The following is a 17,861-nucleotide window of genomic DNA, read 5'->3' on the forward strand; positions in this document are numbered from 1 at the left end:
TTTACAGAACCGGTAAGTGTCAGGAATTTGGGACTGACAGACTTCGCTACACACAAACCAAAGAGCTGTTTTCTGCTAGAATCATTTTCTGGCATATTTCTTTCTACAGTCTAAAACCTCTTCTGAATTTACAAAGAAAAGTGTTTCTGTGACAAGCAACACCCATAGCTGATGGGAAATTGGTACAATAAAGAAAGACCACTAAGAATACTTGGAATTAATTTAAGAAATTTCAGAAGTCACCTACAGTTTCCACAACCAAATGAGAACACCACTCTTCTGTGTATTAGTTTATTTAATTCTTTATCGCCACTAAGAGCAAGTAAATTATGTTGATACAATTGGTAAACATATACATTCGCTAGAGCCCCCCACAATCCCACAGAGCTAAGGGAAACATTAAGGGATGTTACAGGATTAATGCTTTCATTCTACAATACGGATATATGGCTTTCATACAAGTTTAAAAAAATCGAAAAGATAACACACTGCTAGCTTACAAAATCAATATACAAACTGAAAAAAAAAAAGGAAAAGGAACAGGAAAAAGAGAGTAACCCATGAGAAGATATCATATAGCACTGGTTTAATAGATATATACAGAATTAGAAATCCATTGAATGTGATATTCAGGTTTTAATTTGTTATTTTGACTTTCATTCTTTCTTTCCGTTTAACATCCAAACTACAAGTATCAAGATGATTTCTGTTTTGTTTTTTCCATCTTTTTTTTCCTGTTTTCCTCACTTTTTATTGGCAGAGAAAAAGCCTTTTTCTGCCCGGGTTTATATGTTCACACCTACCGGAAGCCGTTCATCCACCTTGCAGTTTTGAACAAAGCTCTTCCATGTACTTGGTGTGACAGAAGAGAACATCACTCTGATACTAAGTCCTATTGGCCATTTCATTGGCATGTGTTTTGCATTTTCCTTGGACACAGCTATCCTTAAATGATATGCTGGCGAGTGGCAAGAAACCTAGCTCGTCATCCTATATACTACTCTTGTACCCTCATGTAAATAACAACGCAGGACAAAAAGCTCTTTCACTTCTACTTTAGCTTGAAAACATGGCAGCACTAGTCATGAGACACATTTTGAGCTAAGGACACACTTTTTAATAGAGTTTTGCTTCCCCATATATGGGGAGTTATGTATGCACGTATATTTAGAGAGCTGCTGTGCCTGATGCTGGCATCCTCATTAGGTGGTTTCTTGCCCCAAGCTGCAGCAGTACTAGCCTGTCTCTACTTCAGCTGCCCTCAGCAACCACAACACACTCTGGATTATCAGAGCCATTTCCTTCAGCTGTGAAAATCTAGATGAACTACATAATGATAATATGGGAAGTGTAATGAATGACCTAATGAGAAAAGTTAAATTATCTCTTGTTGCCAGGTAGATTAGGGTGAGGGAATTCAAACAGGGTAATTAATTGAATGAAATTGGCTATGGGTAAGACAGCACTGCAGATGCCATCCATTTCCCTAGCTTTACATCACAGAATTCAGGGCTAAAGCTTTTGTGCAGTCTTTAACTTTGAATGACCTTCTGAAATGGGAATACTTGGGAGCCTCTCTTTTATCTCATCAGTAAATTCATACATCAGACACATGCTTTTAGTTTTGTTGTGGGTTTTGTTTGTTATTGTGCTTTTTCTAAGAAAGGAATAAGAACTGTAGGTACAGTTTTCTCATAGGCAACTCTATGATTCTATGATAACTCCCTCAAAGCCGAGCAAGTCAAAGGCTAAGAGATACCTACTGAGTTTTTAGCCATCTGGGACGCCAAGACACTCCACATTTAAATGGCAAACTGCAAAAAGGCAAAAGGATTGCTCAGCCCCTCCAATGAGATAATGGTAGCTGAATATAGTTGAATTCCCATGTTTTCCTTGAAATATCTCATTTCTGCTCAGGTCAGAGTGATGAGGCCACAAGGCAGACTGCCATTTTTGAAGAATAGCAGAGAGGGAACATAAGGAAAACAATTAGGCTTCAACATCATTTAGTTTTGGTCCAAAAGCACACGAAGTTTTCTGCTGCTATGAACAAGACTATCTAGACCTTCTTCAAATGCAAACACCCATGGGGTGGAAGAGGCTCTCTCCTTGCTCCGCTTTGCTCAGGCAAGTCTTCCACTATCCCTGAAGCTCTGTGCACCATGCCTCTTCCCTTTAATTTGGTGGTAAAAGAGGACACAGTGGGAAAGGATGCAGTTTCTTGCCACTGTTTATCTAGCTAAGGTGTTTTTCTGTTTGAGGGCAGACACTCTTTCATCACTGTCTCTAAGTTTCAATCAAATGTGATGCATTTCTGTCCCCTAGGAAGCCTTGCCCAGGCTGAGCTATGAAAAAAAGCCTTGCCTTTACCAGCAAGCCACCTTCCCGCTGAATCCAAGGAATCTCTTTGCTCATTCTCATATTTCCTTGTTCATTGTCATCTTCTGATTAACAAGTTGCTACTATGTCTTTTAATCTTAGAAGGACACAATGAGAGGTACATGATGGTAGGGACTTGCTGGGGCTCTTTTGCAACAGTCCAGCACGAAATGGAGAATACAGAGAGAATCTTCAAGCATGAGGAAGTTTGGCTGCGAGGCCGAGTGCCTCAGCAGAATTGACAGAAAACCTACGAATACTACCACAATTAGGGATGAGTGGGGGAAGGCAGACAACAGGTATAATCTGTCCCCGCAAAGGAGAGAACACAAAAGTTCACAGAAGATGCTGTCCTAAAGAGTTTAAAAAGACCAAATATGAGGTACCTACCCCCACTAACATACTGCTTCCCCTTCCTATAAGAATTTGGGAGATGTGAAAGACTACTGTGTCATGTCAAAATGGCGTACCTCACCAGTATTTTGCTTTAGAAAAGTGGCAGGTTTGCATTGTTAATATTGTTGCAGTTCCTAGACTGAAGGAAAGTCAGGTTGGCTTTTGTCCCATCCTCACCATCGACTTTAAACTAAGGGAACTCAGATAAAGTTCATCATATGTTAAGGGATTCCATTAAACAAAAGGAATGCTATACAATATTTATCTTCAGATGCTCCCTGCTAGCAGCATGGTTAGTTTCAGGGGTTTTATAGGCCTGTTTCTATAAACAGTCTCCATAAGTATTCACTTCCCCTTGGTTCCTCATAATGCTCTGGTTTTTCACTTGAATTGTCCATTGCTACATACCAAGTGGTGAAGGATATACACCAAAGTTAAAGAAATACGTTACATTTTCTCCTATAAACATCATCATAACTTGCACTCCTAAACCAGAAAAAAAAGACATACTAGCGTCTCCTTTTGACATTGCCTCCTGTTGGACACGTTCTATTGAGGTTGGAGCAGGACTTTACTTCTCTGTAACATTCTACATTTGTTTAGTTTTCATTAAGGCACAAATCAAGCAAAGCATAAAAACAGATGTGCCAACCAGTAATCCTGCCTTCCTTACTCAAGGAGCACACAAAAGAAGTTTGTATAAAATGCTCCTGACTTCATATCTGTCGCTTCTTGACAAAGTCTCCAACACTGTCGGTTGATATGTTTTATAATTATTATTAATTTCTCATAATTTTTCACCTTTGAAAAACAGTACAGTTCAGAATGTCATTATGAAATTAGATGATGAGAATCAGTAGGTTACAACTTAGTATCTACCTGCATGTACAACAAATGTTTTCCCTTCTTGGAGCCTTGCCCTATAGTTCTGCTGCACTTAATAGTCTGTTAAATATGCCAGGCTGACAAGCCATGATTCTCTTTCAATATGGACACTTCTGTCAGAAGACATGTCAAAGTCAGAAAATGCCCCAATCCACAAACACTGTTTTAAATCAAGATACAGACAGGCCTAATTGCTTAGAAGCATGGCTCAGCCTACTTGGAAGAAGGGAAGGGAGCTATACCCCAATTCCCCTAAGTTTAAACTTGCTTCTGGATGCAGATTCATCCTTAGCTGATGTTCAGCAACTCACTCCTCTCTTTTCTAAGAGATTTGAGCGCTCAGAAAAAGCTGTCACTGGGGGGATTTCTATCATCTCCCCATAGTGTATTATAGATGTAGCGAAAGAAAATGGAAACCAGTTCTTGAGAGGGACATTCATGAAACAAGATTCAGTCGGTTAAACTAGCTAAGGAACACATCTATGCTAAGTCATTTTCCATTGTAACAGGATAGCACCAAGAGGGTAAAACACATATTTCATCTGAAGTAGCCACCCCCACAGCACTATCAGACAAGCTTGACCTCCCAAAGGAAGGAGGGTAAAAGGTCAGGAAGCAAATAAGGAGAAATTTCAGAATGACTCAAGTGGAAACTGAGCAAGATAGGGTGGGAAGAGGTTTTCTTCAGTTACTTGCCTCTTGCTTTCTTGATAATGTCACTAGTGAAGCAACTGCTCCTGTGAGGTACCAGGTACCTCCTCTCAGAGATGACCCAACTGACCTATTCTATTCAGTCTTCCTATGTGTTCTGACATGAATTGGTTTTATCATCTCCTTCACAACCAGAGTTTCCATAGAATGTTTTCTGCTGGTTTCGTGGAAATTTTCTTCGTTGTTTATAAACTATGAGATACACCTCCAAATACTGTCAACAATAAGATGCCAATACAGACCCAAACATATATGGCTAAGTAGTACAGAGGAAGTGTTCTCCTATTTCACACCCTTTGCTACCAGGACTGTTGCACTTTCTTCTGGTCCTAACATGGTATTTTTTTGTTTGTTTCTTTGTTTCCTGTAAACTCTCTCCATGGAGGCCCTACACCACCATAGGAACTTGACTGGCCTCCTTCAAAAACTATAAGGAATGTTCCTTTAACAAGCCAGATGGGCAGTTAATTATAAGGGCCCTAAGGCGTCAGAGGAAACACAGAGGAATTTATTTTCTTCTTACTCACAGAGGTGGAAATCAGAAGTCACATCTAAAGTTTGCTAAAGGATAGTCAAACTGTTGGTCTCAGCATCATTCCCAACCCCGGCCAGCTCCCTATGAAACATGGACTAAATTAACCAGTGTAAGACAATGGTGCAACAGTGTTTGCACTCAAAGCTGAACCACTTTAAGTGAACTGATGCAGCATTTAGACAGACAAACCTTTGGTGAGTGAAAAAGCTTCTTTCTCCCTTTGCTATCAGTCAGACCTACCAATCCATTAGTTTAAGTCTGAGGCACAAGCACAGGTAGACCCGATTAGACCATGAACACACCAAATAGCACCCAGAACCACCCAAATATGAGCCTTTATGATTTTGGATTTGGTCATTGCACATCCACCACATGTTGGGGACATTTTTAGCTATACCACCGGCTCAGGTATGTCTAACAGCATAGTCAAAATACCAAGGACATCAACACAGACTGCAAAACACACCCAAGAAGTCTGGAAAATAATTGTGTGGCTAGTCTACCTTGAGCTACATGCAGCCTTGGCTAGCTGGCTTCAAAAGGGTTTGGGAACGACTACAGAAGGACTTGTCTCACTGTGAGTTCAGATCAGCCATACCCTCCATGTGAGAAAAAAGAGGGTAAGCTCTGCAACTGTTACAATATTTTTTGCATAGCAAATGGGAGTGATGTTAGTCTGGAAAAAGACACTCTGCTTGTCTACAAGCTAATCCCAAGAGAGCAATGTGATTTACTCAGATGAACACACCCCGCTGCAGCTTTGCTGAAGTCAGTGGGTACCCGCAACAGTACAAGGGAGACTATTCCTCTTGAGCAGCAGGCAGGCCTGCAGCCTACACAAATGGCAAAGCTTATTTCTTGTTGTCGAATTTCAAGTTTTAGAATTTAAAAGCGATGATTTTGAAATTAATTTGGGCACTGAAATCCCTTATGTTTCCTCCAAGAAGTCTGGTCTGCCGGCTGTTTAGTTTGTTAAACAACCCTTTATCTGGGGACAGACCACCCCTTTGTCACATCTTTTTTCTACATTGTGACTTTTCTCAGGACTTGTTATCATTTAGAATAGGTAAAATCGAACAAACTGAAAAACAGCTGGTTATACATATTTTTTCCCCTGCAGACTATTTAAAAAAAAATTAAAAATCACAGAACTATTTTTATTTTGATTGAGCTTTTCCAAGGTCTTTCCGCTTATATAAAAATGGAAGAAAGCAAAAGGTACTGGTTTTATATTTCCCTACTGCTTTACTAACAGAGAAACAAAAATTAATTTCATTCCTATTGGTTTCAACTCCCACAAATTGTCCCTTTTTTGGTCAAAAACATGAACTATCTCAGGCAATTTCCAAACAGATTTCTTCTGTTACTTCCCACCAGACATACTATTTTTCAACCAGCTGTCATTAAAATCAACAGGAAGATTCCCAATGATACAAAAGGGAGTTGGATCAGGCTGAATCACAACAATTTCAGCTAGATTTTTCTGAAAAGGATATCCTCCCTTCTGGCAAAATAAACAAAAGAAAGCATTTTTCATCTTTTATAGGTAAAACAGAGGGTACTACCATCCACCAGCACTGATATGCTAAAAAATGAAAATTTTTGCTATCACTCCACTTGGAAAAATCATTGCTAGAAAATTGTGAAAAATTAGGACTCTTCTATGTCCAACTTTTGAAAGATCTCAGAATTTTTCCTGGCAACATACAAAATATGGCCAAGGATAAGAATGCTACTGGTTTTTACCTGGAGACGGTGGCATTTTGGAATGAACATTCACCACACATCCAAAAAAACTCTATCCCTGTAAATACGCAACAAAATGCCCTCATCCTTTCCTTAAACAAATAATTTCATACAGTTATCCAGATGTACTAAGAACTGAAGAAACAAGTCTGGCTTTTTTTTAAATATAAGATCCCAATCTTAAATATAATTGCATCCAGGGCACCACTGGCGTCAGCAGAGCTCCACACAGGTTCAGGTTCTGCTTGCATGGAGTAATTACCAGATTGAGACCTATGGCAAGACTTGAGAAAAAAATATTTTAAAAACCTCTACATTGTTCAATATACAATAGACATAATTTTCTAAATGAGTTTGGAGTCCTTTATTACAGGCCTCTAAAAATTGTTGTTAGGGTTATACATTAAAAATACTAAAGTAATAAAAAAAGGAATTTTTTTTTCTGTGTTTGCTTGTTTCCTTCTATGGTACCATTAAGCTATAAATAATTTTAGGATAAAATGCCTAGATATAAATGAAACTGTTAACTGATCGTGTTTGCTGATGTCCCTTTCTCACATTGCCCGAGTTGGCTCCTTTAATCCAGCATCTTCTCTTGTTTCTTGCCTTCCTTTTTCTTCTTCTTGGACTCTGTGAAGATAACAATAACCATAAAAAAATCAGCATCTAGCAGTCATTGCAAGAAATTTCATTCAATACCCCTGAAAATTCCCCTTGTTTTCTCTATGCACATAAGAACTACTTTTGTTTCCTCATTCTGACCAAGGAAAGGCAAAACAGAAGGAAAAGAAGAAAAAAAAGGAACAGCCGAGGCGCTAGGGAAGATGGAAAGGGGGTGCATGTCTAGTTCAGAACCCTTCCTATCTGAGCGGCTGACCCTGTTTGGCATGCAAAGCATTGTCTCAGGAACTTGCTTCGAAAATAAGAAAACAGCAGGCAGCTCCTGGAGAAACCGGGTCATAGCTCAGTGGAGAGCTGGAAGAAAGCTTTGCACACACTACCCACACACAAACCCCTCCCTTGCTTCCTTTCTATTTCATTGTTAGACTTTGGCTTTCTCTGAATGTGAGAGCAACTCCAGAGCGTGGTGAGAAAGCGCACTTGTTTCTTTAGCTTCTCCATTGCCAACCCTTCCCCCTTTGTCTGGGACAAACACCTACGCACACTTGAGAGGCAACTGAAGTTTGGCCTGGAGTCGTTAGAGCACGGTTTGTCCAGCCAGCTGGTACTGATAGGACAGGGAAGGGACGAGGGCGCATCTGCTTCCCTGATTCATTTGGGGTAAATAAAGGAATGACGTCAAGGTACGAGTGAAAGTTTATGTATGTATTATACTACCATCTGCGGGAACTTTCACTGTGCTATAGGGTAGTGGGGTGTTCTACAGGTAAAGGAAATTCACAGAGGGACCTAAAAAATGAATACGAATTGAGAGAATTGGGTACACTTGTATCACATGTCACCTTGTAATGGGGGGAACAACAGCTCTCACTGGGAACGTGAACATATCCCTGTGGATACCACCACAAAACACAGCACAACACGTACTACAGAGAGACAGAAACTGAGTTTCTGTGAATTTTCCCTCTGTGTCACTGAACCTCCTGGATTCTGTATTGACTGCGCTCTCTCTCGTGCTCTCTCTTCCCCTCCAGCACCACTTTCTCTGAAAGAAACAGCAGTATTTTATCAATCAGACTAGCACCTGACTGTAAAATCTATTTAGACCCTGCACAAGCAGAAAGGCACTCTGCAGAGTTCAACTAAATTTACTAAAAGCAACGAGACATAGGAATGCAGGCTGGCCATTAACAGGACTCTAGGAAGAGTATGTGCAGTTCACGGTAGGGGTGAAGTCACCACCAGGAGAAGCTTTTTGGTCTGGAGTCATGCGATCACATCAGGTCCCCATCCTCCATGACTACCTGCCTTGCACTCGACTTGAGGTACCAGATAACCCACTGTTTATTCATTTGCACTCGGACCCAGTGGGTTTATATCTGCTCCTGTTAGCAAACGCTCAGTCCTCCCTGTTGTCTACCTTGTGATACTCTGCGTATCACCCGAACTGCCAAACCCATCTACCTACAAAGACAAGTGATTCTGCTCCATGCCTCAGCAGAGTAAAGCCCTCGCGTGTGGGATGTAATTCCTCTCACATTATAGGTACTCACACCACCACAGCTTAATCTTTCAGACAGGTAAGCTGTATTGATGCAAAGCCTATTTGCTCTGTGAAATGACATGCACCCCCAGAGTTGTGGCAATATAAAAAGAGAAAAAAAGAAAACTGCTCAAATATTTCCCAGTCCTTAGGCTCTTTTAAAAATCCAACCACAGACACCAACACCCAAGTACTGACCCATGAAACTGTTGCTGTTCATACTCTCATGCTCAAGTCTGCTCACAGCTACACTCTGCCTGTTGACTACCAGTCAGGCTACAGACTACAGTATGTTCATGGCTAACAAAGTATAAAGTTCCTTTAAGATTTACTTTGTTCATGTTTTCTCATTGCTCAGACCTCCTCTTTGCATCTATGTTATTCAGGCTTTTATTGTCCTCCTCTCTGTTCACCCTACACTACTATTTCAACTTCTATGACGTGCTATCAGGTCGGCTCACACAGCCACACTGGGATCCGTGTCACCCTCATCACTTGGTCTGCCAACACTTTCCTTTCGAGAGTAACCAGGCTTGACTGAAAAGGTCACCATGCCAGCACTGACACCACGCTCAGAAGCCCTGACCAGTTGAGAGTACAAAGCCAGTTACCTGAAAGCTCAGCAGTCCCGTGCCCCAGCGCCAGCTGTAGCCATCTACCAGTTAAGTGAGGAAAAGATCCCCTAGATACACTGTCAACAACAATCCCATTCAGATTCCTATTCAATACATGAAAATTATCAAAAATCAATTCATTTTAGCACACATTGGATGCAAGACCTTGAGTTCAGTCATTTCCTACCAGGTCTCTCTATGTGGTCCCAGCCTGCCACCAGAAATTATAGCAACCTGTCAAGCAGGGCCCACTGAAACAGCCTTTACCGTGCAGTGGAGGGAACGGATGAGGGTAGCTGTTTGCCTACCGCTCCAAATGCGCTCTGTGTGTTTGTGCCCCAGACAAACTGTCCTTCCACCTCTGGCATGGCTCAACACACAGCCACACCAAGGAAAGCAGCATATACCTTCTCCACTCTGGACTGGGCTTCCTTCACCTCAAGGAAATGCCTATCTTTACCACCCCTGTGCATCCTTGCAGCAAAACAAAAGTACCAGAAAAGCGAGCTATGTATGCTCCAGAACATTGATAAGGATGACAAAGCAGTCCTCAATTTTTGTGTCTGTTTTACAGCATACACTGTATGCTTCTCCCTTATCGCCCAGCAAGAGGCTGCCTAGCGGTGCCCTTGCTCAGACGGAGGACAGGATCCTGGAGGAGGGCACAGGCAAAGAGCAAATTCAGAATAACTTGCAGTCCCTGAAGAGCACAGCAACCAAATAGTGCGCAGCCATCCTGCTCCCAGAGCACTTCCAGCGAGATAAAAACACCCACATAGCGTTGTACACACAGCCCTGCAAGAGCAAACTATGTCGATGCACACACATGGGATTATCTAATCATTCGTCACCTAAATAACCCTATGAATAGTCGAATGCCTAAGAATTATTCACAGGATTAAAGGCTGTGTGGTCATGGATTAGCACTGGACCCACTTCTGTGGGTCCATGTCGATGGATAACAAAAATTTCAGCAGTGATCTTATCAAGTAAACAAATTAGCTTGATAAGCAGAATTTTCTCTATGTAATTTAGAATGGCAGCAGCCCTCTTTAAAAAGTCATCTTTATTCTGGAGCCTCATTCTTACTATGCAAGCAGGAAAGGAAAGTAATTATGTCGAACAGCAGCCACATACCATTTGAAGCCACTCTTAATGTGTAAGGCACAAAAGGGAGGTAATTAGATTTTAATGGAAGCCAAGATTTGTAAGCCAAGATTTTCAGGTACTTATTTTCATTTGTTGCGAAGAAGGTAACAATTTACTCATGGCACTGCTGAACTCCTACATATAAACGTCAAGCAGTGTCCCCAGAAGCAATCTAAATAATTCAAAATAGCAAAAGCTGTGCTGATGGAAGGTTAGGGTGAAGAATTTCAACACCAGGTGTTCAGGACACAGTTTTCCCAGGAACTAGCACTCAATACCACTGAGTACAGAGGAAGGCAGGCTTTCTAAAGGGCTCTCTACCTCTCAGTGGGGCAAATTTTCCAAACCACCTGGTTGCTATGGTGGTGTGCAGGGGTACTTCCAAATTTTGGGGATGAAATGTCAACCCATGTGGGAGGGAGCAGTCTTGACTTTGACAAAGCCAAAGATTTCATCCCTCAGTGAAAAAAAAAAAAAATCACCTTAAAGAGGTTCACTGTGCTCTCTAGGAACAGAAACTGTACTATCTTGTGATTTCCATGACTGTAAAAACAAATCCCTTTAAATACCCTTTAAATATGGTATTTCTTCTGCTTCCAGAGAAAGAGAACATTTGATGGCCATCTAATTAGTTTTCCTCCTATTTTCCTGCCTTACACAAAGCATTTATGTATTCAAAATGAGTTTAAGAAAGAAAAACTACATTATGATAGCAATTTTGTTCTGAAATGAATTCTTCTGACAAGTCTCTTTGAGAAACACACAATTCTACTGGATGGAAAAAAAAAAGCAATACTCCACTAACTAAACAGCAGTAGAAGGCAACTTTCCAATGAATCAAGGACATTGATATGACTTGATATGATACCTGGACTTGCACAAGGCATTTGACACTGTCCTGCATGACATCCTGGTCTCTAAATTGAAAAGACGTGGATTTGACAGATGGACCACTCAGTGGATAAGGAATTGGCTGGATGCTTGCACTCAAAGAGTTGTGGTCAATGGCTTGATGTCCAAGTGGTGAGCAGTAATGAGTGGCGTTCCTCAGGGGTCAGTATTGGGACTGGTGCTGTTTAACATCTTTGCTGGTGACATGGACAGTGGGACTGAGTGCACCCTCAGCAAGCTTGCTGAGGACGCCAAGCTCTGTGGTGCAGTCGATACACTTGAGGGAAAGGGTGCCATCCAAAGGGACCTGGACAGGCTTGAGAGTTGGGCCTGTGCAAACCTCATGAAATTCAACCAGGCCAAGTGCAAAGTCCTGCACATGGGTCGGGGCAATCCCAAGCACAAATAGAAGCTGGGTGGAGAATGGATTGAGAGCAGCCCTGAGGAGAAGGAATTGGGGATCTTGACTGATGAGAAGCTCAATTTGAGCTGGCAATGTGCTGCTCGCAGCCCAGGCGGCCAGCTGCATCAAAAGAAGTGTGGTCAGCAGGTCAAGGGAGGTGATTTATCTCCACTCTCATGAGACCTCACCTGGAGTACTGCATCCAGCTCTGGAGCCCCCAGCATAAGGACACAGACCTGTTGGAACAAGTCCAGAGGAGGGCCACGAAAATGATCAGAGGGCTGGAGCACCTGTCCTATGAAGATAAGCTGAGAGAGTTGGGGTTGTTCAGCCTGGAAAAAAGAAGGCTCTGGGGAGACCTTACAGCAGCCTTCCAGTACCTGAAGGGGGCCTACAGAAAAGATGGGAAGGGTCTCTATCAGGGAATGTAGTGATAGGACGAGGGGTAATGGTTTTTAACTGAAACAGGGCAGATTTAGATTAGATGTTAGGAAGAAATTGTTTACTGTGAGGGTGGTGAGACACTGGAACAGGCTGCTCAGGAAAGCTGTGGATGCCCCATCCCTGGAGGTGCTCAAGGCCACGTTGGATGGCGCTTTGAGTAACCTGGTCTAGTGGGAGGTGTCCCTGGCCATGCCAGTGGAGTTGGAACTATATGATCTTTAAGGTCCTTTCCAACTCCAACCATTCTATGATTCTATGACTTTTATTTCATTAATATATTACGATTGATTATATCCCCTATACCTTAGCTCTGTTTTGTTTAATGACTTTCTCTAGTTGACTGTAAGTGTTTCTCAATTTCTCCACTCTTTCAGTCACTCCTCTCCAGCAGGTTTTTATTCTGCTTCTCACTTTGCTAAAATTCCGTTTTGTATAGACTTGGTTTGTTCCCAGTTGAACATAAGATGGACTCAATTCTAGCCTAAAGGGTGGATCTGCACCATATAAGCCAGGAAGGCAGGCTGCAATGTGTGTTATGAATGGGGAACAGCTAGATTTATGCCTCTAAGGAACGCTAGTGTATCCGACAAAGAAATGGACCAGAGAGCCACTCATGGAGAAAGTTCCACTCATTTTCTTTCTCATTGGAATTGCAGGAAGAAATAGATGCTGGGGAAAAAAATGATCAAACTAATTCTAAAACCATCCACAAAGCTCTGAAAAGATCTTAAGACAGTCAGAAGCCATTGCTCAAACCTCACTTTTGCATATAAGACCTAAAAAACATTCACTTTAACATTCTTACATAAAACTCATCAGGAATTACAGGAAGTGGGGGATTTTTTAGATGGTAATTTGTTGAAACCAAGAGTTTTCATTAGAAAGGTTTAATTTAGGTGATTTTCTTCACTCAAAAATTTGGGAGAAAAAGTTTCAAAATTTCCTACACAGAGACACATGCATTTTCTGATTTTGCTAGATGGCGATTTGTCCAAAGACAAGGATCAGGAAAGTTTAATCTCATTTTCTTTAAGTCAGGGTCACACGTACCTAAAACATTAAGGTACCTAAGCCTTAAGAGTAAGTATTCATAAGACTACAATGGACAAACATTTCAAGCAAAGCCTGTTTTGCAATTGGAGACTACTGAAGGCGTTCGGCTAACAGGAAAGTGATTTCCAGAAGCAGCTCACTTGTTTCTTCTTTTTGCTGCTTCTTCTTATCTGCCTCTGGTACATTTTTACTGCTGATTCTGCAGGGTATGGCCTTTCTTACTGTTCTTTGTCATGTTCTGTGCTCAGCACAAGAGGGACCCAGTCCCAGCTGGCACTTCAGCCCTCTGTCTATGCTGTACACAAGATCCCTCTTAATGCCAGCGAGACAGGTGCAGGCACAGACTGATACATTCAGAGTTTACTCTCTGCATTCACATGCCTGCAGGAGACTGCCAAAACCAAAAAGTATTAGCAATCCATTTGGAGTTTGGCATATACCTATACAGCAAAAATCTCATACGTTGAGGCAGTTTATGTGTCAAAATGAGATCTCTATTATATATAAAAATATATCTATATTATACATAAACAGTTATTTAGCAGAAAGTTATTTGTGACATACTGTGAATAGAGATGCTATTTTATTTAGTTAGTTTTTGAAAACCAGGCACAGTATTTCTCAGTTCTGCAACTCAGCCTTCTGCATCTGCCCGAGACAGGATCTACCCTGAGGGCACAGGACACGGGCTTGGCTTTGATCAGTGCTCCACACTCCAAAAAGTCACCTGCGAAAGTTTCACGGTAAGCACAGACAGGAGAAAAGACAGAGAGATGACGACGTGGAAAATAAGACGGAGGGATAAAGAAGGGGTAAAAAAGAAAGCTTGAAAGGAAAGGAAGTGAAGAAGTAGAAACGGAAAGGAAAGTACAGAAAGGAAGGAACAGGGCTTTCTCTCTGTTTCACTGCTGGGAACAGTAACGAGTGTAAACATTTGCTGATGGCGTATCTTTTATCACAGCAAATCCCACAGCTTCAGGCATTTTCACGGCTCAAGGGCACTGACTAATGCCAAGGAGTCTGGACTGCTCTTGCAAGCCAGGAAAGTGAGACAATGAGCATGTAACAGAATTGGCACACACAAGGCCATTTAAACTTTCACCCGCAAAGTTCTGTATTAAACCCTAAAAGAAACTCCTGCAGGCACAAGAGGGTTAAACAAGAACATTTGTCACATCCAGTTTTTCATCTTCTGGGGCAGCATAGAAAAAAAAATAATCTGAAATATAAACCAGGGCATATAAAACCATGGAGGTCTAGATTTCCCATGAAACTTCCCAACCTTTTTCTTTTCAAAAGTACCTGTAAAAGCTGCAGAACAACTACAAATTGAAAAAAACTTATTTAAAAAAAATATTTCTCTTTCTCCCTCTCCTACAAGCATTTCCTGCTCCCTGGAATCAGGGCTGTGTCAATCAGACTGATATGTTATGATCCGACAACGTATACAAATTATTTACCCGAACAGTATAATTTTTCAAAGGTACAAAAGCAGTCTCAAGGGTGACCACAGTGCAAAGCCTCCAAGAAACATAAGGCAATGGAAGCAGAAAAGCCACCATTAAAAGACATCCAAACTTTATTAGTTACGGGCTGCACTGGCAGCTTACTAGCAGCTTGAGTCTGGTCTACGCTGCAACCACCATTGTGTTTTATTTTTCTTATATAGCTTACTCTTGTTCACACTTAAATTGAGAAAAATTATATTTCCTCATCTCGTGGCAGCAAGGAGATACGTCTCGGAGACTGAAGTTTCCAGTGAGTTTTACTTCATCTTGAAATAACAAGCCTTGTCCTCAGACTAGCAAGGGGGACAGGGAAACACAACCAAGCATTTAGTACCCAGTCTCACCCCTCCGGACCACTGCTTCTTCTCTTGGTTTTCACATTTCTCAGCTCCATAAGGCATAAATTATTCATGGCAAAACTGCCTCTCACAATGTTTATGCAGCGCTTAGTACAATGCCACTCTTTTTCAGCTGGGGCCTCTGGGCATTCATGCAATACAAATAATCACGATGATAGCAACAACAATAACAGCCAGCTAATGCTGTTCCCATCGCGCATCCACTGCCAGCGTCCGCCCTGCAGAGCTCAGATCACTGTATTTCACTGCAGGCTCCTGGTCAGCACCAGAGGCCATTCTTCAATAAACCTGCCTCATCCTTTACAGCAAAAGAAAAACCTCCCAATTTTGCCTCTCCGTTTTTTGTTTAACTATCACAGCTGTTTCCTAATATGAAAAAATCCCTCATTTTTATATCTAATTAGTTTGAGCAGATCCTATTATTCTGCCTCCTGTAATACTAATTATTACGCTAGCTGCATGCCTGCACGACTAATGAGTTACATTAAAGATGGGGAATTCTGAAACCTACAGAGGGAGATACAGCACGAGTGTGATGCCAAAAAAGGAGACACCAGCATCTTTCAAACAAAAGAAAATCACAGTCCTAACAAGTAATTTCTCCCCCTTTGTCCCCTCCAGCTATTCTTTAAAAGCAGACATTTTTTTGCTGCCCAAAGGCAAAGTTGAGGGAGGGCACCCCAGAAAAAGCAGATTGTCCCAACTTGCAAAATGGAGCGGGCCACAGGTGATCGTTTTTGTCAGTGCAGCACCCCATTTGTCTGAGCAATGAATAGCTGCATTATCGGGAGAGCAATTAATTCAGACAATGTCACTGTCAGCTCCGTGCAACAACCTGCAGCGAAGTCATCCTGCCACAGCGCAGTCAGTCTGTCCTGGCACCGCGCTATGAGTAAGACATCCTCGCTGCAGGTAGAAGTCAAGGCTGCCACGGTAGTGCTCAAAAACCACATGTTGTTTCCTGCTCTTGGCACCAAAGTAAGGATGGGGACACGCCTGCTCATTAACAGAAGGTCCAGCTGTATGTTTTGACACCAACCTCCCTAAGACGACACAAGGTAAATCAGTGTCAAACACTGTCTTAAATCCACTGAGATTACTAATGTCAAAACCAAAGACCCTAGTTAGTTCGGACACTGACCTTGAAGTAAACTGTCACATTCTGATAATTGTAATCGCAAACTAAGGGAAAAAAGGGAGCAGCAGCTACTAGTCAGATCACAGAGCCAAGAGTCAACAGCTCCTAGCTGAGTGCCTGGACCTGCCACTGATACTGTGCAAACCTGAAAAAATCACTTAGCCTTTCTGACTTTCAGTTATCACTTTTTCTTTAAATTGCGCTTCCTCAGCGCCAAGGAGGATTAGCTAATTGCTACCCGTAAAGATTGCTAGATAAAAGAAACAACGTAGTGCAGATTATTTATACTGCACTAAACTCTTAAGTAAAGCTCTTCAAATGATATGAAATTATTAAATATACACAGAGCGCTGTCTTTCCTCTGCTGCAGCAGCACGCACACTGTGCCAAACACAGGGAACTGCACTGACACCTTCCTAGACTCTCAAATGCTACACCTGATCTGCATTAGAGGAAAGAGATTACAGCCATTAATGACTCGGGCAGGTCTTGCCTTCACATGAGAAACCTTTCCAAACACTACATGTGGGAAGTATTATTAATCATTGAAGACAACAGTGGTGTAAGCAGTGTTAATGTTTGCCAACCTTAGTTGGAATTGGTTTCCTACGTGGCAAGGACTGAGCTGAGCCAGGATAAAGTAACTCATAGATCAGATATATGGTAAATTGATAAAAAGTTGGGAAGGGAGATTTATTAAAAAGAACTAAATACAGCCAGGTGAAAAAGTTATCAGAAAGGAGCATAATTCAAAAAATGAAGGGTACATTGCAGAAAGAGCAGGCAGACTGCTTATTCTATTACATTTTATCTTAATCGGAAGAATAAATAGCTGAAAGTACAAGAGTTATGGGGGGGAGAGAGAGGAAGAATGAGAGTGACGGAAAGAGTGCAAAAAGACACGAAGCCTACCAGGCAACCCAGCTCAATAAAAATAAATTCCTCCTCTCTCAGCAGTTAAAGCAAAATGTTTCCTGCATCCTGACAATACCCCATTCTTTTACTTTCTGGCCGGCTGGAACCCGAAACAACCATCAATCAAGTTTGGGTGGCCGTGAAGTAGGCCAGATGGAGTATGTCGGAAGCGTTTTCTGCTCTTCAGTGCAAGTTGGCCATTAGAGCCGCCACTCGACAGAAGTGCCTGAGTCTTTCACATCTGTCAAGATAGTTTAGGGAGACCTTGAACATCCCCGGCCTTGCAGACGCTGATTAGAATATGCAATTGTGTGTGCTAGAGGAGAGGTGGCTGCCTCCGCTGGGATTTTGTGATAAAAATTATCCTTTCATCCTTTCCAGCCTTTGTGATGGGCTTTCTCATGACCTCATTTGTGTACTAAATACACAAACCATGGTGTCTGGGATATCACTGTCATGTTGCTGACAGTTTCTCTGTCCAAATGCACAATATTCAAGAACAAACAACTGTTTTCATCCTGTGTTAACTACACTTCAGCACAGCAGCCCAGGATCAAGCTATTGTCTTCCA

The 17,861-nt window shown here is 41.8% G+C and overlaps 1 protein-coding gene across 1 annotated transcript in view; it reads right to left on the reverse strand.

Annotated features, from left to right (window-relative positions):
- Positions 1-277: 277 nt before the first annotated feature.
- PTN (pleiotrophin) overlaps positions 278-17,861 on the reverse strand; it is an 82,642-nt gene continuing 65,058 nt past the window's right edge. Inside the window, exon 5 of the mRNA XM_063319682.1 lies at positions 278-7,282. Within this exon, the coding sequence (XP_063175752.1) occupies positions 7,230-7,282 (53 nt within the window). The 3' untranslated portion in view covers positions 278-7,229. The remainder of the gene's footprint in view (positions 7,283-17,861) is intronic.

The sequence above is a fragment of the Chroicocephalus ridibundus genome, chromosome 1, assembly GCF_963924245.1.
Source record: "Chroicocephalus ridibundus chromosome 1, bChrRid1.1, whole genome shotgun sequence".
Classification (NCBI taxonomy): domain Eukaryota; kingdom Metazoa; phylum Chordata; class Aves; order Charadriiformes; family Laridae; genus Chroicocephalus; species Chroicocephalus ridibundus.